The 24,415-nt window shown below is 32.8% G+C and overlaps 1 protein-coding gene across 1 annotated transcript; it reads right to left on the bottom strand.

The window, feature by feature from the left end:
* Positions 1-12,042: 12,042 nt before the first annotated feature.
* Positions 12,043-18,691, bottom strand: LOC116114982 (transcription factor EMB1444-like). The gene is made up of 10 exons (XM_031401121.1): positions 17,995-18,691; positions 17,334-17,510; positions 16,746-16,839; positions 16,594-16,635; positions 16,328-16,387; positions 13,301-14,527; positions 13,116-13,217; positions 12,575-12,721; positions 12,358-12,483; positions 12,043-12,265 (listed from the first exon to the last, which is right to left on the bottom strand). Exons 1-10 carry the CDS (start codon positions 18,090-18,092, stop codon positions 12,185-12,187), a joined length of 2,154 nt encoding a protein of 717 aa, XP_031256981.1. The 5' UTR covers positions 18,093-18,691; the 3' UTR covers positions 12,043-12,184.
* Between the last annotated feature and the right edge of the window lie 5,724 nt (positions 18,692-24,415).

The following is a 24,415-nucleotide window of genomic DNA, read 5'->3' as shown; positions in this document are numbered from 1 at the left end:
CTTACACATTTGTGCAATTATCTTAACTTATGGGCTTGTAAATATTTTCAGTATCATGAAGTGGCCCGGATACCTCAATTAATTTATTGTTTTTCAATTCCTTTGTATGATCATTTTACGTTTAAAAATTCTAAATCATATTCAGTTATGTTTCTAATCTCAAAACATTATATAATATCTCTCCGCTTTTATGTTCCCTACAAATCACTTTTTTTTTTTTTTTTTTGGAATGTATTTAATAATCAAACTTTTTTTTTTTCATGAATAATTAAGGAATTTTTGTTATGAATCACTTGCATCTTTAACGAATTAAAACTAAGGTATTTTCCATAGATAATAAATATATTATTACAACCTATTTATTTAAAATAGAAGAACATAATTGAAAAAATTTTCCCTTTTGTTACATTTTATTTATATAATATCTGACTGGAAGAAAGACTTGATCGACCTAGCCCATTTTATAAGGGGCGGATTAGATGAAGGCTTTACGGCTTGACGCGATACACGTCGCATAACCTGAACTCAGTTTAATGAATGAATGATGAAGCGTGTGGAAAAAAGTTAATAAATGAAAATAGTAACTTATTACAATGACGATAATTCGACACGTGGCTAGAGCTAGGAATAATGCAGATTTTTTAACGGAATAAACTATGTGCCGACGTACTTGAGATTTCATTATTAATATGACAATGTATAAAAACATAAAGTAGGACAATCATTTTAATATCCAAGTATCATTTATTTGAAGAGTAAACGACTTTTTCTCTTCCAATAAATTTTAAAATGCCATTTTTTACCGAATTAGTATTATGTTACTATTTAAAGTTGATTCTGTCTATTCTGACAGTGAAAATTATTTTTATCAACATCATTTGAACTAAGAGGTATGCAAAAGAATCCAATATCTGATATCCAGTTCATATCTGATCCAAAAAAACTAGATATCCAAAAATTTGGATCAGATTCGGATATCAATTTTTGGAATATCCGAATTTCAGATCGGCTCTACAAAGAAATCGGATATTCGAATCCGATCCTGTTTTGTCCATAATTACAAGTTTTAAGAAGTTATTTTGGGGTCTTATGTGAAAAGTGGTAAAGTAGGTGGACTATTTAGAAATACGATGAAAACTTTGGGGTCAAAATGTAATAAAATGATGATGTGGTAGGGGTTAAAAAGAATAATGCAAAATTTTAGGGGATAAATTGACATTTTTCATACAAATTGGGATAAAACTGGATATCCGGTTTATTCGATTCGAATATTCGGATCAGATTAAAACCGGATCAGACGAAATCCAGATTAGATTCGGATCGGATCAGAAAAATGCAAAACCAGATCGGATAACCGGTTTTGCACACCCCTAATTTGAACCTTCGGTCTCCTCTATACAAAACACCTTTTACTCTGACGATTGATTTTACATTGATTGTTGGCCACCGCAAAATTAAAGTTTCATGTTCTTAACTAATTTCTGACTGATTTCAACGACGAATATCCAATTGGTTACCACCATTCTATCCACGGACCTTCACTTTAAAAAACTCTTTTTGCTCTGACTCTTGGTAATTCGTCAGACGCTGATTGAAAAAGTGAAGTATCCTATGACGATAATTTGACACGTGGCTACAGATAGGAATAATGCAGATATTTTAACTTGTGCCGACGTACTTGAGATTGCATTATTAATATGACCATGATTAAAAATGTAAAGTAGGACCATCATTGTAATACCCAAATATCATTTACTTTACGCATATAATAAGTCAGTCATTGTTTCAATTTAAATTATTTTTATTCTGTTCTCATATACTAAGCAAGAGACAATCTTTAACGTGTGTTTTATTGGTTACTAATATATATAAATTATACATACAATAATGCGTGGAGGTTAAAGGCTTATAGGTAATCAATTTTTCTGTCCCATTTGAAAGAAATTGTAATACAGACGATCCAAAATGATTTAAGAAATTTATTGTGCAAGTTATTATTATAAATAGGAAGTCGGTAATAATTAATAGAGAAGGGTGTTTGGATGTGCGTACGTAAGCAATGTCAGAAGCAAAGAATATATGGAGGAGGTTTACGGCCGACAAAATGAAAACAAGTGATGGTTATTGCTGCCTTGGCCGCAACAATTTCTCAGACTTCCACCCACGTGTCTCTTTCTCTTTGGAATCACGAGGTGAAACTGAAAAAATAACCCTAACCCATCCTCCTATCATTGCCCTTTTTGTCAGTAACACTTATGCCTTCCATTTACATTAATTTGCTTTGTATTAATCTCATCCCATGATTGAAATTCCTCGCATTCACCGACTAATTAAAGAACTTCAAAAACCCAATTATAACTCCCTTCACATTCACTCAACATCCTTCCTTTCTTTCTTACGTGTAATGTGCATGCATGCTCTTTTAAAGTAGCAACACAATAACCCTTTCTCTGTTCACAACAATAAATAAATGGTTTTTTCTTGGAACAAAACAAAGCCTGAAACTGGAGTCATGAACACAAAAATGGAGTAACAGCTTTTTACCAATTACCCATTTCACAGTAGAGGAAAAAAAAAATATGTATATATAAGAAAGGTGAAGGGACCTGCCCTACAGGCAGAGTACGTGTAGGGTAGGAATGGGGACCATTGAATAGAAATCTGTGAAAAAATCTGCGGCAAAGATGAGGAATGTGGAGTGAAAATTAAGGCACATACTATAACTAGAAGAGAAAGCAACTTTAACTTCTCTCTCTCGTCGAGCTCCGCTATACATTCTCCTAACACTTCCATGTCGTATTTATCATATGAAAAATATGCCTGTAATTCTTCCTCCAACAGATAACCAAACAACTTACTCTCCACTACCTCAACTCATTGGCATCATAAAACAACTTGGTGATTCTGATTCTTTATTGAAGCCAACTAGTGGCTGGTCTCACTATATGAAAGTCCCCGAGAGGCCTCCCCAGATACTTGAAGTGCATCCTGCAAAGTTAACAGTGGCACAACCTGATCCAAAGATGACAGCACAATTTTATTTGCTCGCCAGTGTCAACAGTATCTGAATCTTCAGATTTGTTTGGGCAAACAGAACTGATGGTTTATCTAAGCTATTGATGATACGGCAGTAGGGCTGATGATGATTGATTTTGAATCTCTCTGCCTAAGGTAGAAGGTACAAAATTTCTCCCATATTGTGAAACATGAATCTTCTTTGATATATGCTACCAATGCCGATCTTCAGCAACCTGTTATAGGAGAGAGACGCCATCGTGTAAGTACTTATGGAGAAGCACATGTATGGCACAGCACACATGTACGTGTGTGTACACAAGCACAGACTCTTCAATGGAGAAAAGTACGTCAAGTACATGAACTATCACTATACATAATCACAGCATTTTTATGTCTCCTAAAGTTCTTGTTTTGGACCTTCCCATACATAGATGTACAGCATCTTGACTTAAAAAGTAACATTTTCCACAGATAACCGGATATTTAAAGATAGAGGGCCTATTTGGTACATTATTTTGAATATAATATTCTGAAAAACCATTCTAATAGGATAGATAAATCAAATAGAACAATTCTGAGAATGTATTTGTATATATATGAAAATTATGACTCCATCTGTTAGTTTTTTAGAATACTTTATGGCGAATTAATTTTGAAAAATAGGATAGTCTAAGAAGTTTTTGGTACATTTTTTAAAAATTTAGATTATTTTAACCCCCTAGGTTTGTTAATTTAACTAAACACCCTTCACAATAAAAATTTATAAATTGACAAAAACACCCCCACCCACCACATATTGCCGACAGCCAACCACCACCACCAGAAGGTGGCCGGAATCTGTAGGGAATGGCGCAGACTAGTTAATCTGACATCGTGCGATCTGGCATTTTCCAGCAGATCTACAGCCACAGATCTAGCCATTGAAGTCAGATTTGGTTCGTTGACTACCAACGACGGCCAATATTGGTTGTCGTCAGGCGTCTTTGCCGTAGATCTTCCAAAACGGACAGACCGACACACATCGACAAGATCCCCGGTCTGCGTCGTTACATGCCAACGCCGACTTGCCTGCTGGCAGGTGATAGGGCTTGGTGGGTGGGAGTGTTTTTGTTAATTTTAAACTTCTATTGAAAAGGTAATTATTAATGTTTTGATTGAATAGATAGGATTGATTTTGAAGAATATTAAAACAAAGCATTTTTGTTTTTTAGAATAGGATAGTGGAAAAAGAGTGTGCGTCATCAGAGCCTATATCAGAGTTAGATAAAATATAGAATAGTTGTTGTATATTTTTAAAAACATTTTAAAAATTTAAATATTTTTAACCTCTTACATTTGTTAATTTAGCTAAACAAACCCCCCCACAATAAAAGTTTATATATTAACAAAACACCCCACCTACCCAGCGCTGCCGACAGCTGGCCACCACCGCCAATAGTGACCGAAGTTGCCAAAATGGTGCATGACCGGCTGGATCTAGCCGATCGTGCATCGATCTAGCCAAAATATGCAGATCGACCGATCATGGTCGTTCGTGCCCTACCGTTTGTGCTCATTCCAATGCCAGTAGCTACACGCCAGTGTTGCCGCGCCGACCGTGCTTGGGTGGGTGGTGGTGTTTTTGTTAATTTATAAACTTTTATGTAAGTAATTGTTAAATGTTTGAATTGAATAGAACATGATAATATAAACAAGTTTCACCCACTTTTCTAACTTAGACAAAAATCTATTTGAATCTATTTGAGTTGATTAATTTTCTGAATGAAATGACCCAATAACTAAACAAACATATTCTATTTTGCAATCCAATATGATATAGAAAAGTCACCCAAAAGAGTGAAACAAACAAGCCCAGAACTTCTGAAACCAAATAGTTGTATCAGACTAACCATCAAGAATCACCATTACAGCCAAACAAATACGCACCACTTTTAAAGAGCCAAGCTGGAGAACTCCATGCGGAAGTACAGGTACCAGCAAAATATCTGCCACAAGCATTATCAATGTTAAACATATCAATTTTTGGAGGACTTAATTTATGAATTAGAACACTAAAGTTAGCAAGTGTGCTTAATCCATCCTACACAACATCCATGAACAAGCACACACATGACATGCACCTCTATCAAGAGAACAATGTTTCATATGATTTTGTAAGGCATTTGAAAAATTAAATTACCTGATATACCTATTCCAACTGAAGCAGCCATTCTTCAGGACACTGTAAATAGAAAATTGCATTTGAAAACTGTAGAAAGAAAGAAAGTTTTGACCATATAGCAAAAGTTTTTGACTCTCCTAATTAAAAACTGTAGAAAGAAACTCACCTCTGGAACTAAGTTGAATTGATTTTGCCGGAAGAAACTTATCATTAAAAAACCAAAAATGATTCCCTGTAAAGCCACTTCTCCAACACACCTGTTAAATTTAAAAAAAAAAAACACCATAGTCAATTAAATATTCTATTTTTTTTTTTTTTTTTTTTTTTTTATAGGAGTAATTAACATTACGTAAAAACAATCTCCACAGAACCAGCGCAATCACACACTTGTTATTTTTCCTTTTTTTCAATATAAATAAGATTTTGGTCAATTAATGTCTTCCCAAGCAACAATCGAGTGTGCAAGAGTTTCACTTCATGATTAGACGCAATAGACAGGTTTTCAGGTTGCAACTTTAGACGGAGGATGATGTGCAGAGAATAATTAATAGCAACAGGTGAGGACTTAGAGGAGACCTTCAAATTTAGTTTCTCGAGGTTCAACCTCAAAACCCCATGCCCAAGAAGCATAAATATGAACCCATGAAGATACTAGCTTGAATAATTATAAAGATATAAACCACAATGGACTAAACAAGTGCACTGTACGTAACATAAAGGCTAATAAAAAAACTTACCCTCTCCCAGTATAATGAAGAGTTGACATGTTAGCCACTGCTAACCCAATTGAATATCCCCCATAATCACCATCTTGTACACTTTTCAAGTGTGAAGAAAATAATTCATTACCACCATAAGTAATTCATTACAGAAAATCAAAAACCCATCTTCCCAGCTCAAGACCCTGAAATAATAAGGCAACTAATTCATAAATTCAGAATACAGACATAAAAATTGCACACTTGTACAAACTGTATCACAATATCCAGATATGTACACATTAGAAAAACATAATTAAAATAACAGTAAGTAATCAGTATACTTGAAAAAGTGTTTATCCTGCATTTTCATCCTGTAAAAGTATCGATACATGACTTGTTTGCATCATATATACGCTTGCAACTAATGATGTAATTCAAATCCCAACAACAAATATATCACCAAATTTTAATACGAACTTTAATTCCTATTAAAACTCTCAGTCTCTACCAGCACAACAAGCCTTTCACACATATTTAGACCAAAAAGCCTTTCTGTAGTATTAGACATCAACCAAAGAAGACTGTAAATCCTAAAAGTAATCTGTCTCTAACATCATGTCAAAGAGATTGAAACATTTAATCATGCATAAAAAATTGTAAATAAAATAACTTACATTTGACCCTGTGGCTGAGCTTCCAAAACACAGCATAATTCCAAGATAAATTGGTGCAAAAACTCTTGAATAATTGCCTCAAAGCAGAGTCCCCATCTGATGAACTCAGAAAAACACAAAGATTTCTAACACATAAAAGCAATTTACCCAAAAATGACCACTACAATCTTCTCTAGCTACCACGATATGAACCTCGTCCCGCCTGTTTTATCCTCAACCCAGCCCTGCGTTTTATGGGTGGCCCCGTGAACATAGAAGTAACAAACCCATTTCTAGTAACTCCACTTTCGACTTTCAAAACTCTAACCAATCTAACTCATTATTATTATTCCCACACTCCTCAAGATAACAATTTCTAGTAAGAGTAACTTCCATTTCCACCAAATCAACTCACAAATCTAAATTATCAAACACTAAAAACACAATTAAACTAAACCAGTTTCAAACTCACTTTAAAAGTAACTTCTACACCTAAAACAAAACAACACAACACAACCAGCAACTTTCAAAGATCAGAGAATGTTACGATGTTCAAACTCGTTGATTCCATGTTTGTCTGTGTCTCAAGACTCTGACTGTGACTTGCTTGATGTTTGATAATGGAAGGAAAAAAATTAAAAGGAGGGCTCAACTCTAGTCTTTAATTTAACTAATTGACCTTACTTTATAGACCTCGCCTCCGGTGACTGTTCATATTACAATATAATATTTCTGATACTATCAACGGATTCCAAAACTCTCAAAATTATATTTATAAATCTCTTAAGGTTACAGTGCTCGTGCGTTCCTGGCCCACCTATATCTCTGCCCCAAATACCATGTTTTTATTCACATCTAAACGACACCGGACAGTACTTAACTTGTTGACAAGAAAATTCATATTAATAATTTAACCCTTTTTTTTTTTTTTCAAATGTTCTAATAATTCAAATATTTTATAAAAAAGGAAATTCAATGTGAAAGAGTATAAACTCAATGAATTATTATTTATATATAAAATTATATAAATCTAATAAATACTGAATATAATTAAATAAATACAAATAATCCTGATTAAGAATATATCAAAGATAATCGATTAAGAAAGTGTTGACTATGATTAGTAAAATAAATTAAGATTAAACTTACATAGGTAGTACCTGAACAGTCATTAGAAAAATAATAAACAAACTAAAAATAGGTTACTTGCTACGCTGAGCAAAGGATTTCTTAATAAATCTAATAAGCCCGACTAGATTCAATTAATGTAACAAAAGTTGACAAAAGCCCTTTGTTTTGTTTCATATTTGATTAAATTTCAGTTTCATATTAGCCTAATTTATGCGGCACCAGTTGTATTTATTCACCCTTACCAACAACTTTACTGTAATTATAAATATTACCTTCACTCATAATATTTACAAGAAAAATAAGACAACGGCTGCTAAGAATTCAATTGGCCTAGTTAGATCATTAATATGTTAAATTCAATACCATTAGTTAATCGATGGTAAAATAGTAAAAAAGATTATAATCATTAATCTTCAACATAAAGAAATCTAATTATGTGACAATTAAAGTCAAAGTTATTAATACAGTAATATTAAATTATAATTAAAAATTAATGGCCAAAAGTAATAAGTTTAATGAATGACACGTGGATTAATGTTAAAGTTATGTTGACAGTTAACCAGAAGAGGAAACAAAGGTTAAGCATGAATGTTCCACAAACACAAACGTTTTTTCTAACTCCGTGTCAACCTTATTCTTAAGATCCATCACCAAAAGATATTGGAATCCTATAAAGAGGAGTTATATTTGTAGAATTTGTCATCTGCCTAGCACAAAAGGAAAAATGGGCAAGCACCCAATAAACCTCTTTCTCATTGAATGATGATAGCAATTATGTTGGCGGTTTGAATTTGTACAGAGTAATTACTTTTTCCCACCCAAGGTTTGCCTTAATGACACTTCCCCAAAAAAAAAAAAACTTCCCATCAAAAGTTAATATTCTTTATTATCAAAGCCGATTCCGAGCAAATTTTTCTGTTATCACATTTGAACTTCTGGTCTCCTCTCATCTCCACCAACACTAATTTCTCATAATTGTCAACTACTATAAAGATAAACTTTTGTTCTTAGTTGATTTCGACAAAAGTATTCAATCGATCACCGATTGATCTACGTCTCTACTCTGAAAACCTCTTTACTACTAACCTTAGTTACTCGCTGAACACCGAATTAGAAAGTGAAGTATACTTTTTTTGATATTTAATATGTTCATTATTGAGGCAAACCTTGGGTGGCAAAAGTCGTTTACTCTTTGTAGATAGATGAAACTTGTTGAATTGGTATCACTTATCGTTTGCAATTAATCAATTACTTAAAATAATTGCAAATCATATTTAGTATACATTGGACCGACCTTTCTCAGTTTTTGTCTACACTGAACGTCTAATCAATAAGTAACCATTTTCGGAAGTAGTAATTGTTTACATTACCTATCTAATTCAACCAAAGGGTGGCTGTTAAAATTAATTGCCTTGGCATCTCCACTCATAAATTAAAAGAAAAAAAAAAAAACAAGGTGTGGGAAAAAAGACGGCTCAAATTATATTATTTTATAAGGTTTACTTAAAACATGACAGCTATACTGTCTTAATTTAATTATATTCCAAAATAAGATTTTGTATTTTTAAAAATAAATAATCGTTTTAGATAACTGAAAGCACTTGTGTTATATCACTATTCCTAAGGTCAATTTTATTAAATAAATAAAACAAATATGCAGAAGTGACTACAATGAGTTTGATACATTGCACACATGCCTCAATTCTACAAAAGCAAGATATAAAGTTCTTTTTTTTAAAGCAATTTTTTTTTTTTTTTTTTTAATAACTAAACCCACCAAAGTTTGACCTCACCGTGACTCATCCATTTTTAGAGAATCAATCATAACATAAAACATTCTTATTTCATCTCTAAAATTAAGTTTTTACCATTCTAATCACCAATTGAATACATAGTATAATATATTTATTACCAATACAAATTATATATATATTTTTATTCATAAGAAAAAAGTATAATATAGATTAAATCTTTATGTATTAAATCTTGGATTTTAAAATTTTTTTATGAGAAATAACTTAAATAACTTTTTTGGGTGCAACACTATCAATTAAAGATAGTATATTTAATTACTTTGGGTGGCGAGTAGTTGATATAGACTTTAGTGTATTACTCAAAGGTTATGAGTTTGAGTACTTCCTTGTTGCTAATAGAGTAACCATTGAAGTTTACTTATTGGTAATTTTAGTCTTAAGTTAGTTGAGGTATGCGTAAGTTGGTTAATGCCCAGTTTATAAAAAAAAAAAAAAAAAAGTATTCAATAAATTGCATTCATTTCTAAAATTTCAAATAGTTGATAATACCACTTCCCACTAAAAGTTAATATTCTTTTATTACCAAAGCCGATTCCGACAAAATTCTCTTTGTTATCACCATTTGAACCTCCGCTTCTCCTCTCATAAAACCCCCTCACTCCGCACCTAATTTTCGTTAATTGTCCCCTGCAAACTACAACAAATATTCAATCGTTACATATGATTACCGGTCTCCTCTGAAAAACCTCTCTTACCTTGACTTCTGGTTACTCCTGAACGCGAGTGAAAATGAAGTATATTTTTTGGTATTAATGAAATAATTTTGGATAGAAAATTGTTATTTTGAAACTTTTTGGGGAGAAAAAGTGTCATTGAGGAAACTTGGGTAGAAAAAAGTCGTTTACTCTTTGTAGATAGATGGAAACTTTGTTTGAATTGGTATCACATCATCGTTTGCAATTAATCACTACTTAAAATAGAATTTGCAAATCATATTTATACAATTGGATCGCCCATTTCCAATTTGTCTCACTAAACGTCTTAATAATAAGTCAAGTAAGTTAACCATTACCTATCTAATTCAACCAAAGGGGCTGTATAATTAATTGACTTGGAAAGATCATTAATTATTTTTTTTTTTTTAAAGCAAATTTTTTTTTTTTTATAATATAAACCCACCAAAGTTTTGACCTACCGATATGCTCACCGTGGACATCTCCATTTTCTATGGAATCAAATTCAAACATAAAACATTCCTTATTTCATCTCATAAAATTAAGTTTTCACCATTCTAATCACAATTATAATACAAAAAGTAATATATATTACCAATACAAATTATATATATAATTTTATTCATAAGAAAAATATAATATAGATTTAATCGTTATGTATAAATCTTGGATTTTAAAACTTTTTTTTATGAGAAATAACATTAAAAACTTTTTTTTGGATCAAACTATCATTGTAAAGATAGTATGTTTAACTACCTTTGGATGATCGAGGTTCGATATAGACTCTTGATTGTATTACTCAAATGTTATGAGTTTGAGTATCTATTGATTATAATAAAGGTAATATTGAAGTTTACTCGATTTAATTCAAAAGTTTTGAAGGGTTAATTGGATACGCTAAGCTGATCCGAATGCCTCTGGTTAAAAAAAAAAAAAAAAAAAAGTCTTTTATAAAGTAGCTTCATTCTAAAATTTCAATACCCATCATCAAATTACATTTTCTACACTAAAATTTCAAAGTAGTTGATAAGAGACCTCTGTCAACTATTTCGGCTACTTTGTTTTTTGTTGAGAAAGAAATTTGGTCCAAAGGGATTAAATTTTAGAAGAGAATTATTTTCAGAATAACTTTTATAAATGGGTTATTTTTCAATTTGAATATAAGGTTAATATGATTTTTTTTTTTTCATCTAGGTATTATTAGGAGTTTTAAAATTATTAATAAGGTGTAATATTATGCTCTAGAGAGCAATAATTGCATTCAACACTTTTTCATATATAATGATGAGGAGAAATAATGTATAGAGTTAATAGGTGAAAAGTAAAATCAAAGTCAATGCCCTCTTTGTGTAGGTAATTAATTATATGCTGGGTGATTCAATAGATCGCAACATCCCTTCTCTGGTACCCATTGATGGTTTTCTGCCGCAAAATGTTGCATGTGGTTGGTGGCACACACTATTGCTGGGTGAAACACAGCTCTGATTTTCTTAACTTCGGAGACGGGATGACAGTTTTGGTAGGATAGTTAGCCTCTTGACTATTCTGTTGATTCGGAAAATATTACACTCACTATCTCTTCTTACAAAGTTTCTTACCTTGTCTTTTCATGTACAAGTTACATAATGGTTTATGTTGTGCATGACATGAGATTTCCTTTTAGACAGTAGCTTTAGTTTAAGGGTAATGCTATTTATACACTCTTTGTATAAAGAGAGTTTATATAAATTTACATGACACACCATAAAATATACTCACATAATTTAATGTCATACTAATGTTATGCGAAGACTCACATAATTTAATGTCATACTAATGTTATGCAGATTTTTATATTATGGTGTGCCACGTAAGTTTATACAAATAGCATTACCCTTAGTGTAAAGTAGATTGCAGTGGAAATTTGCTGACTTTGTACACATAATACAACTCTGTATTAATACAATAGATGTTCATTAGGTTTCTCACTCTAAAACTTAGCAATCCAAAGATATTTGTGAATTGAAATTTTTTTTAGAACAGCCCTAGGACGTTAAATCTTGGAATCTGTTTTGCGCTGCAAGAGGTGCATCAGAGGCCAGAAAATATCCGTCCTGTGAAATCCCTTGGATGCCTGTGCAAAATTGCAATGTAGCAAATGTTATTGATATTTCTGATACAGCATTATCAGGAAAAGCTCTTAAAAAAGAATAAATAGTGTAATACCTCAACAATGAAATGAGCCCATGTGTTGTTTGAACGACTTTCCATTACACCCTTCAAGATGGTTAATTGAGAACTGCGAATCACCTGAGCAATCTCAAGAAACAGACAGTGCTCGTTGCATAGCATCTGACATAAAACAGAGGATTGGGAATCAACACCTTTTTCTCTCTCTCAACTAAATGACTTCAAAAGTAAGATTGAAGTTCATACAACCTACCTCTATAAGCATGTGTCCTGGGTATGCAAGATCCTCAACAACTATGGGGCAAACCAAGACATCGTTTCCCAAATCAAAGGCCCAAGTTGTCCCATTTTGGTTTCTATCTGAGGTTTCAGATGATCTTAAATCCTTGCGGGCACCCATCTGCAAGAATTACACAATCGTATATAATGTTAAGTTTCAACACCTTCCTCTCAAGAATAAGCTCAGATTTAAAGTTCATCTTCACAGCTGAAGAGTTGTGATACGTTCCTACTGAATCTAATCTGTTTACAGTTTCCTTTGTCAATAATCATAAGCCTACAGCAGTAGTAAACTCACTCATTAACCACCCCCTTCTTTCTCAAACACAATTCTACGCGAGTACATGTGTCCATTTCTAGACAAACCAATGAACTTATTAGAAAAGTAGTTATTTCTAAATGTAATACTATTTCAGTTATAATCAATGTCTAATTGCAAGCAGAAAAACAGAAATTTTGAATTGAGTGTTTGATGTAAAGAGATACAATACATGAATGACTTTCAGGGACCATACCTCGTTGTACACCCATTGTCTCAACTTCTCAGCCTGGTCAGTTACACTTCTCAAGTACAGCATATGCTTTATGGTTCGATCTAAGAGGCCATCTATGCTACACTGAATCCACCAAAAACCATAGCAAATTGTTTATTTAATTTGATCACAACAAAAAATAACTTTAAACCCAAGAAAGCACTTACCTTCAAGCCATTTGGAACAAGGTCCCGCAGTTCCTTGAGCCGGTCCTGGATCAGCTGTCTATCCCTAGGTCTTGGTCTTTGGTTATCACCTGGCCTAGCCCTTTTTTTGCTGACAGGGGATGGCTTTGATTCCTTCTTGGGCTTCATGTACTTGGAATCTTTTTCCAGCTTTTCTTTGTCAATAACCGTGCCCATTGTACTCTTGATAGTTGTTAAACTTGGAGAGTGTTCATTTCTCTCAAGAGCAATACATGAGGATGTGAAATGGCTCCGGGAAACTGAATCATCGCCAATCAACACACTTGCCTCGTATTCGCTTTGTGGTTGCAATGAAGAAACAAATTGCCCCAACGAAGTTAAAGATGACTTGACACTATCACATATATCAGAAGTATCATCTAAATCACCACATGCATTGGTAACAACAGCTTCCAACAGATATTCTGTATCACCTTCTTTCACAAACCGTGATGGCTCAAATCCATTAGAGAGAATCCTATTGGAGACAAAACTTGAGCTGTTACATGTCTTATCCACTGAGAAAGACGAGTTCCACAAATATTCATTGGCATGTCTTTCAAAAGTTGGTCCAAGTGCTTTGTGTAACTCACAATCCTGGGGGAAGCTAAGGAAACTGGCTGAACTGTTGTGAACTGTATCATTTAGGATCTCGTTTTCAGATAGCTGTTCCATTGTATCTCCAGCAGGATAAGAATTCAGAGCTCCGCTATACAGTTCTCCTAACACTTCCATGTCGTATTTATCATATGAAAAATATGCCTGTAATTCTTCTTCCAGACAAGATAATCCAAACAACTTACTCTCCACTAACTCTAACTCATTGGCATCAATAAAACAACTTGGTGATTCTGATTCTTTATTGAAGCCAACTAGTGGCTTGGTCTCACTAATGAAAGTCCCCGAGAGGTCCTCCCCAGATACTTGAAGTGCATCCTGCAAAGTTAACAGTGGCACAACCTGATCCAAAGATGACAGCACAATTTTATTTGGCTCGCCAGTGTCAACAGTATCTGAATCTTCAGATTTGGTTGGGCAAACAGTAGAAGCTGATGGTTTATCTAAGCTATTGATGATACCGGGCAGTAGGGCTGATGATGATTGATTTTGAATCTCTCTGCCTAAGGTAGAAGGTACAAAATTTCTCCCAGTATTGTGAAACATGAATCTATCTTTGATATATGCTACCAATGCCTGATCTTCAGCAACCTGTTATAGGAAGAGAGACCCATCGTGTAAGTACTTATGGAGAAGCACATGTATGGCACAGCACACATGTACGTGTGTGTACACAAGCAGAGACTCTTCAATGGGAGAAAAGTACGTCAAGTACATGAACTATCACTATACATAATCACAGCATTTTTATGTCTCCTAAAGTTCGTTGTTTTGGACCTTCCCATACATAGATGTACAGCATCTTGACTTAAAAAAGTAACATTTTCCACAGAATAACCGGAATATTTAAAGATAGAGGGCCTATTTGGTACATTATTTTGAAATATAATATTCTGAAAAACCATTCTAAATAGGATAGGATTAAATCAAATAGAACAGGATTCTGAGAATGTATTTTGTATAATATATGAAAATTATGACTCCATCTGGTTAGTTCTTTAGAATAACATTCTATGCTGAATATAATTTTTGAAAAATAGGATAGGAGTCTAAGAAGTTTTTGGTACATTTTTTTAAAATATTTAGATTATTTTTAACCCCCTAGGTTTGTTAATTTAACTAAACACCCTTCACAATAAAAATTTATAAATTGACAAAAACACCCCCACCCACTCACATATTGCCGACAGCCAACCACCACCACCAGAAGGTGGCCGGAATCTGTAGGGAATGGCGCATGACTAGTTAGATCTGACTAATCGTGTGCTGATCTGGCATTTTCCAGCCAGATCTACAGCCACAGATCTAGCCATTGATAGTCAGATTTGGTCATCGTTGACTACCAAACGACGGCCAAGATTTGGTTGTCGTCAGCGGCCCGATCTTTGACCGTAGATCTTACCGAAAACGGACAGACCGACACACAATCGACAAGATCCAGCCGGTCGTGCGTCGTTACAATGCCAACGCCGATTGCTACTGCTAGCAGGTGATAATGGCTTAGGTGGGTGGGAGTGTTTTTGTTAATTTTAAAACTTCTATTGAAAAAGGTAATTATTAATGTTTTGAGTTGAATAGAATAGGATTGGATTTTGAAGAATATTAAAACAAATGCATTTTTTGTTTTTTAGGATAGGATAATGGAAAAAGAGTGTGTCAATCAGAGCCTATATCAGAGTTAGATAAAAATATAGAATAGTTGTTTAGTATATTTTTTGAAAACATTTTCTAAAAACATTTAAATTATTTTTTAACCTCTTACATTTGTTAATTTAGCTAAACAAACCCCCCCACAATAAAAGTTTATATATTAACAAAAACACCCCACCTACCCAGCCGACTGCCGACAGCTGGCCACCACCGCCGAATAGTGACCGGAAGTTGCCAAAATGGTGCATGACCGGCTGGATCTAGCCGATCGTGCATCGATCTAGCCAAAAGTAGTCAGATCCGACCGATCATGTGTCGTTCCGGTGCCCTGACCGGTTGTGCATCATTCCAATGCCAGTAGCTAGCAGTCGACAGTGGTTGCCGTCGACCGACCGTGGCTTGGGTGGGTGGTGGTGTTTTTGTTAATTTATAAACTTTTATTGTTAAATTTAATTGTTAAATGTTTTGAATTGAATAGAACATGATAATATAAAACAAGTTTCACCCACTTTTCTAACTGTAGACAAAAAATCTTATTTGAATCTTATTTGAGTTGGATTAATTTTCTGAAAGAAATGACCCAATAACTAAACAAACATATATTCTATTTTGCAATCCAAATATGATATTAGAAAAGTCACTCAAAAGAGTGAAACAAACAAGCCCAGAACTTCTGAAACCAAAATAGTTGGTATCAGACTAACCATCAAGAATCACCATTACAGCCAAACAAATACGCACCACTTTTAAAGAGCCAAGCTGGAGAACTCCATGCGGAAGTACAGGTACCAGCAAAATAGTCTGCACAAGCATTATCAATAGTTAAAACATATCAATTTTTGGAGGACTTAATTTATGAAATTAGAACAGCTAAAAGTTAGCAAGTGTGCTTAATCCATGCCTACACAACATACATGAACAAGCACACACATGAACATGCACATCTCTATCAAGAGGAGACAATGTTTCATATATGATTTGTAAGGCATATTGAAAAATTAAATTACCTTGATACCTAATGCCAACTGAAGCAGCCATTCTTCAGGACACTGTAAATAGAAAAATTGCATTTGAAAACTGTAGAAAGAAAGAAAGTTTTGACCAATATAGGCAAAAGTTTTGACTCTCCTAAATTAAAGAACTGTAGAAAGAAACTCACCTCTGGAACTAAGTTAGAATTGATTTTGCCGGAAGAAACGTTATCATTAAAAAACCAAAAATGATTCCCTGAATTAGCCACTTCTCCAACAACCCTGTTGAATTTAAAAAAAAAAAACACCATAGTCAATTAATATTGCATTTTTTTTTTTTCTTTTTTTTGATAGGAGTCAAATAACATTACGTAAAAACAATCTCCACAGAACTCAGCCGCAATCACACAGCTTGTTATTTTTCCTTTTTTTCAATATAAATAAGATTTTGGTCAATTAATGTCTTCCCAAGCAACAATCGAGTGTGCAAAGAGTTTCACTTCATGATTAGACGCAAATCAGACAGGTGTTCAGGTTGCAACTTTAGGACGGAGGATGATGTGCAGAGAATAATTATATAGCAACAGGTGAGGACATTAGAGGAGACCTTCAAATTTAGTTTCTCGAGGTTCAACCTCAAAACCTCCATGCCTCAAGAAGCAATAAATATGAACACATGAAGATACTAGCTTGAATAATTATAAAGTATATAAAACACAAATGGACTAAAACAAGTGCACTGTACGTAACCATAAAGGCTAATAAAAAGAACTTACCCCTCTCCCAATGTATAATGAAGAGTTGACATGTTAGCCACTGCTAACCCAATTGAATATCCCCCATAATCACCATCTTGTACACTTGTTTCACAGTGTGAAGAAAATAATTCATTACCACCAGTACAGTAATTCATTACAGGAAAATCACAAAACCCATCTTCCCAGCTCAAGACCCTGAAATAATAAGGCAACTAATTCATAAATTCAGAATACAGACATAAAAATTGCACACTTGTACAAATCTGTATCACAATATCCAGATATGTACACATATAGAAAAACAATAATTAAAATAAACAGTAAGTAATCAGTATACTTGAAAAAGTGTTTAATCCTGCATTTTCATCCTGTAAAAGTATCGATACATGACTTAGTTTGCATCATATATACGCTTGCAACTAATGATGTAATTCAAATCCCAACAACAAATATATCACCAAATTTTAATACGAACTTTAATTCCTATTCAAACTCTCAAGTCTCTACCAGCACAACAAGCCTTTCACACATATTTTAGACCAAAAAGCCATTCTGTAGTATTAGACCATCAACCCAAAGAAGACTGTAAATCCTAAAAGTAATCTGTCTCTAAACATCATGTCAAAGAGATTGAAACAATTTAATCATGCATAAAAAATTGTAAAATAAAATAACTTACATTTGACCCTGATGGCTGAGCTTCCAAAACACAGCATAATTCCAAGATAAATTGGTGCAAAAACTCTTGAATAATTGCCTCAAAGCAGCAGTCCCCATCTGATGAACTCAAGAGAAAAACACAAAGATTTCTAACACATAAAAGCAATTTACCCAAAAATGACCACTACAATCTTCTCTAGCTACCACGATATGAACCTCGTCCCGCCTGTTTTATCCTCAACCCAGCCCTCCGTTTTATGGGTGGCCCCGTGGAACATAGAAGTAGTAACAAACCCATTTCTAGTAACTCCACTTTCGACTTTCACCAACTCTAACCAATCTAACTCCTTCTTATTATTATTATTCCCACACTCCTTCAAGATAACAACTTTCTAGTAAGAGTAAGACTTCCATTTCCACCAAATCAACTCACAAATCTAAATTATCAAACACTAAAAACAACACAATTAAACTAAACCCAGTTTCAAACTCACTTTAAAAGTAACTTCTACAACTAAAACAAAACAACAAAACACAGCAACTTTCAAAGATCAGAGAATGTTACGATGTTCAAACTCGTTGGATTCCATGTTTGTCTGTGTCTCAAGACTCTGACTGTGACTGTGACTTGCTTGATGTTTTGATAATGGAAGGAAAAAAATTAAAAGGGCTCAACTCTATGGCTTTAATTTAACTAAGTGACCTTACTTTATAGACTACTTCGCCTCCGGTGACTGGTTCATATTACAATATAATATTTCTGATACACTCAACGGATTCCAAAACTGCTCAAAATTATATTTTATAAATCTCTTAAGGTTACAGTGCTCTGTGCTGTTCCTGGCCCACCTATTCTCTGCCCCAAATACCATGTTTTTATTCACATCTAAACGACACCGGACAGTACTTAACTTGTTGACAAGAAAATTCATATTAATAATTTAACCCTTTTTTTTTTTTCTAAATGTTCTAATAATTCAAATAATTTTATAAAAAAAGGAAATTCAATGTGGAAAGAGTATAAACTCAATGAATTATTATTTATATATAAAATTATATAAATCTAATAAATACTGAATATAATTAAATAAATACAACAATAATCCTGATTAAGAAAAATGTTAGTTGATACCAAATCTTAATTAATTAAATAAATACAACGATAATCCTGATTAAGAAAGATGTTGACTATGATTAGTAAAATAATAAATTAAGATTAAGACTTACATAGGTAGTACCTGGAACAGTCATTAGAAAAATAATAAACAAAACTATAAAAATAGGTTACTTGCTACGCTGAGCAAAGGATTTGACTTAATAAAATCTAATCAAAGCCCGACTAGATTCAATTAATGTAACAAAAGTTGACAAAAGCCCTTTTGTTTTGTTTCATATTTGATTAAATTTCAGTTTCATATTAGCTCTAATTTATGCGGCAACCAGTTGTATTTGATTCACCCTTACCAACAACTTTACTTGTAATTAATAAAATATTACCTTCACTCATTAATATTTACAAGAAAAATAAGACAACGGCTGCTAAGAATTCAATTGGCCTAAGTTAAGATCAATTAATATGTTAAATTCAATACCATTAGTTAATCGGATGGTAAAATAGTAAAAAAAGATTTTATGAAATTCTGAGTTTAAGTCCTTTCAACCACTAATAAGAATAGTCGCTTAGACTTTTATTCGGTTGACAATTCTAAAGTCTCAAATGATTAATTAAAATACATGTAAACTGATTTAGACATTTCACTAATTAAAAAAAAATGTTAAATGGGCCAAAAGAGTAATAAGTTTAATGAATGACACGTGGATTAATGTTAAAGTTATGTTGACAGTTAACACAGAAGAGGAAACAAAGGTTAGAGCATGAATGTTCCATCAAACACAAACGTTTTTCTAACTCCGTGTCAACCTTATTCTTCAAAGATCCATTCACCAAAAGATATTGGAATCCTATAAAGAAGGAGTTATATTTGTAGAATTTGTCATCTGCCTAGCTACAAAAGGAAAAATGGGCAAGCACCCAATAAACCTCTTTCTCATTGAATGATGATAGCAATTATGTTGGCGGGTTTGAATTTGTAGACGAGTAAATTACTTTTTCCCACCCAAGGTTTGCCTTAATGACACTTCCCCCTAAAAAAACTATTTTCCCATCAAAAGTTAATATTCTATTATTACCCAAAGCCGATTCCGATAGCAAAAATTTTTTCTGTTATCACCATTTGAACTTCTGGTCTCCTCTCACTCCAACACCTAATTTCTCATTAATTGTCAACTACTATAAAGCTATAACTTATTGTTCTTAGTTGATTTCTGACAACAAGTATTCAATCGATCACCGTTATTTGATCTATACGTCTTTACTCTGCAAAACCTGTCTTATCTAGACTCTTAGTTACTCGCTGAACACCGAATTAGAAAGTGAAGTATACTTTTTTGATATTGACGGAATATAAATTTTGGGCAAGCAAGTGGTATTTTGAAATTTTTTGGACGGAAAAGTGTCATTATTGAGGCAAACCTTGGGTGGCAAAAGTCGTTTACTCTTTGTAGATAGATGGAAACTTCGTTGAATTGGTATCACATTATCGTTTGCAATTAATCAATTACTTAAAGTAGAATTTGCAAATCATATTTAGTATACAATTGGACCGACCATTTCTCAGTTTTTGTCTACACTGAACGTCTTAATCAATAAGTAACCATTTTCGGAAGTACGTTAATTGTTTACATTACCTATCTAATTCAACCAAAGGGTGGCTGTTAAAATTAATTGACTTGGCATCTCCACTCATAAATTAAAAGAAAAAAAAAAAAAACAAGGTGGTGGGCAAAAAAGACGGCTCAAATTATATTATTTTATAAGGTTTACTTATCAAACATGACAGCTATACATGTCTTAATTTAATTATATTCCAAAATAAGATTTTGTATTTTTAAAAAATAAATAATCGTTTTAGATAACTGAAGGAGCACTTGTGTTATATCACTATTCCTAAGGTCAATTTTATTAAATAAATAAAACAAATATGACAATGAAAGTGACTACAATGAGTTTGATACATTGCACACATGCCTCAATTCTACAAAAGCAAGATAATTAAAAAGTTCTTTTTTTTTTTTAAAGCAAATTTAATTATTATTATTTTATAACTATAAACCCACCAAAGTTTTGACCTCACCGTGGACATCATCCATTTTAAATGGAATCAAAATCATAACATAGAACATTCCTTATTTCATCTCATAAAATTAAGTTTTTACCATTCTAATCACCAATTGTAATACAATAAAGAATAATATATTTACCAATACAAATTACATATATATAATTTTTACTCATAAGAAAAAAGTATAATATAGATTCAATCATTTATGTATTAAATCTTGGATTTTAAAACTTCTTTTATGAGAAATAACATTAAATAACTTTTTTTGGGTATCAAACTATCAGTTAAAGATAGTATATTTAACTATCTTTGGATGGTCGAGTAGTTTGATATAGACTTTTAAGTGTATTACTCAAGAGGTTATGAGTTTGAGTATCTCCTTGATTGCTAATAGAGGTAACCATTGAAGTTCTACTTGAGTGGTAATTCTAAGGTCTTAAATGATTAGTTGAGGTATGCGTAAGCTGGTCTAAATGCCCCAGTTATTCAAAAAAAAAAAAAAAGAAGGTATTTTATAAAATAGCTTCATTCTAAAATTTCAATACCCATTTGATCAAATTACATTTGCTAAACTAAAATTTCAAAGTAGTTGATAATACCACTTTCCCACTGAAAGTTAATATTCTATTATTATCCAAAGTCGATTTCGACAACAAAAATTCTCTTTGTTATCACCATTTGAACCTTTGTTCTCCTCTTTACAAATTCTCCTCTTTACAAAACCCCCTCACTCCGGCACCTAATTTTTCGTTAATTGTCGGCCACTGCAAAACTACAACAAATATTCAATCGATTACTATTATTTGATCTACCGGTCTTCACTCTGCAAAACCTCTCTTACCTTGACTTCTGGTTACTCGCTGAACGCCGAGTGAGAAAATGAAGTATACTTTTTGGGTATTAATGAAATATAAATTTTGGGTAGAAAATTGTTATTTTGAAACTTTTTAGGGAGAAAAGTGTCATTGAGGCAAACATTGGGTGGAAAAAAGTCGTTTACTCTTTGTAGATAGATGGAAACTTTGTTTGAATTGGTATCACATCATCGTTTGCAATTAATCGACTACTTAAAATAGAATTTGCAAATCATATTTAGTTTACAATTGGATCGACCATTTCCCAATTTTTGTCTTCACTAAACGTCTTAATCAATAAGTAACCATTTTCGGAAGTAAGTTAATTGTTTACATTACCTATCTAATTCAACCAAAGGGTGGCTGTTAAAATTAATTGACTTGGCAAGATCATTAAAGTTCATTTTTATTTTTTAAAGCAAATTTTTTTTTTTTTTTTATAATTATAAACCCACCAAAGTTTTGACCTACCGATATGCTCACCGTGGACATCATCCATTTTCTATGGAATCAAATTCACAACATAAAACATTCCTTATTTCATCTCATAAAATTAAGTTTTCACCATTCTAATCACTAATTATAATACAATAAAGTATAATATATTTACCAATACAAATTATATATATAATTTTTATTCATAAGAAAAAAATATAATATAGATTTTATCGTTTATGTATTAAATCTTGGATTTTAAAACTTTTTTTTATGAGAAATAAACATTAAATAACTTTATTTGGGTATCAAACTATCAGTTAAAGATAGTATGTTTAACTACCTTTGGATGATCGAGCGGTTCGATATAGACTCTTGAGTGTATTACTCAAAAGGTTATCAGTTTGAGTATCTTCTTGATTGATAATAGAGATAGTTATTGAAGTTCTATCTAATTAGTAATTCCAAAGTTTTAAAGATTTTCATAATAACTTTTATAAATGTGTTATTTTTCAATTTGAAATATAAGGTTAATATAATTTTTTTTTTTTCATCTAGGTATTATTAGGAGTTTTTAAAATTATTAATAAGGTCTAATATTATTGCTCTAAGTCATAGCATTAATTGCATTCAACACTTTTTCATAATAATAATGATAGAGGAGAAATAAGTGCATAGAGTTAATAGATGTAAAGTAAAATTTCAAAGTCAATGCCCTCTTTGTGTAGGTAATTATATGATTAAGGCTTTACGGCTTGACGCGATACACGTCGCATAACCTGACCTCAGTTTAATGAATGAATGATGAAGCGTGTGGAAAAAAGTTAATAAATGAAAATAGTAACTTATTAGTTATTACTATGACGATAATTCGACACGTGGCTAGAGCTAGGAATAATGCAGATTTTTTAACGGAATAAACTATGTGCCGACGTACTTGAGATTTCATTATTAATATGACAATGTATAAAAATATAAAGTAGGACAATCATTTTGGCTCCGTTTGGTTGGGAATACTACTCTTGGTATTCTCAAAAAAATTAAACAGTAAAATACCCAAAATCTTTCATTTTTGGGAATACTATTTTCAATATTATTTAATTTTTTTAAACCCTCTAAATTTGTTAATTTAATTAAATACCCCTAAATATTTTTTTTAAAATTATAAAAACACCCCAACAATCCACATTTACCAGATTCCGACCACCACTACAGGAAAATGGCCGGAATCTGGTAGGATGGCGCACTACCGGCTGAATCTGGCTGGTAGTGCGCCGATCTAGCCTTTTCCGGCCAGATCCACCGTGGATCTGGCCAGAAAAGGCCAGATCTAAGGCCAAAGATCTGGCCGTTGACGGCCAGATCTTTGGCCGTAACACTCGGTCACGACGGCCAACAAACGGTCGTCAACTTGTTGGCCGTTGTTGAGAGCAAATACGGTCAGATCTGGCCGTTGACGGCCAGATCTGACCGTAGATCTGGCCTTTTCCAGATCCACCGTGGATCTGGCCGAAAAAGGCCATAGCGACGCATGACCGGCAAGATCCAACCGGTCATGCGCCCATAAGGCGACTCCGGCCACCTCCGGTGGTGTTCTCCGTCTGGGGGTGTTTGAGGGTGGGTTAGGGGTATTTTTGTTAACTTTTAATGTTTTATTATAGGCGGTATTTTGTAAAAAAACAAACATAAAGGGTATTTTATTTATTTATAAATTCTACATCGTAATACCTGCCTAATTCAACTTTTTTTTAACTTTTTTCAAAAAACTTTTCCCAAAACCCCCAAATTTTGAACCAAACGAAGCCTTTAATATCCAAATATCATTTATTTTAAGAGTAAACGACTTTTTCTCATCCAATAAATTTTAAAATACCATTTTTCACCCAAAGTTAGTATCCTATTACCATTTAAAGTTGATTTCGTCCATTCTGACAGCAAAAATTCTTTCTATCAATATCATTTGAACTAA

Source organism: Pistacia vera, unplaced genomic scaffold, assembly GCF_008641045.1.
Source record: "Pistacia vera cultivar Batoury unplaced genomic scaffold, PisVer_v2 Contig729, whole genome shotgun sequence".
NCBI classification, from domain to species: domain Eukaryota; kingdom Viridiplantae; phylum Streptophyta; class Magnoliopsida; order Sapindales; family Anacardiaceae; genus Pistacia; species Pistacia vera.
Note: the sequence above shows the minus strand (reverse complement) of the source record. Positions and strands in the feature narration are given on the sequence as shown.

Coding starts and splice junctions, on each gene's coding strand:
- LOC116114982 (XM_031401121.1), bottom strand. CDS start 18,092: ATGGGGACTGCTGCTTTGAGGCAATTATTCAAGAGTTTTTGCACCAAT. Junction 16,388..16,593: donor AGTTGGCATTAGGTATCAAG/GTAATTTAATTT, acceptor ATGCTTGTGCAG/ACTATTTTGCTGGTACCTGT. Junction 13,218..13,300: donor TTGTTCCAAATGGCTTGAAG/GTAAGTGCTTTC, acceptor TGGTGGATTCAG/TGTAGCATAGATGGCCTCTT.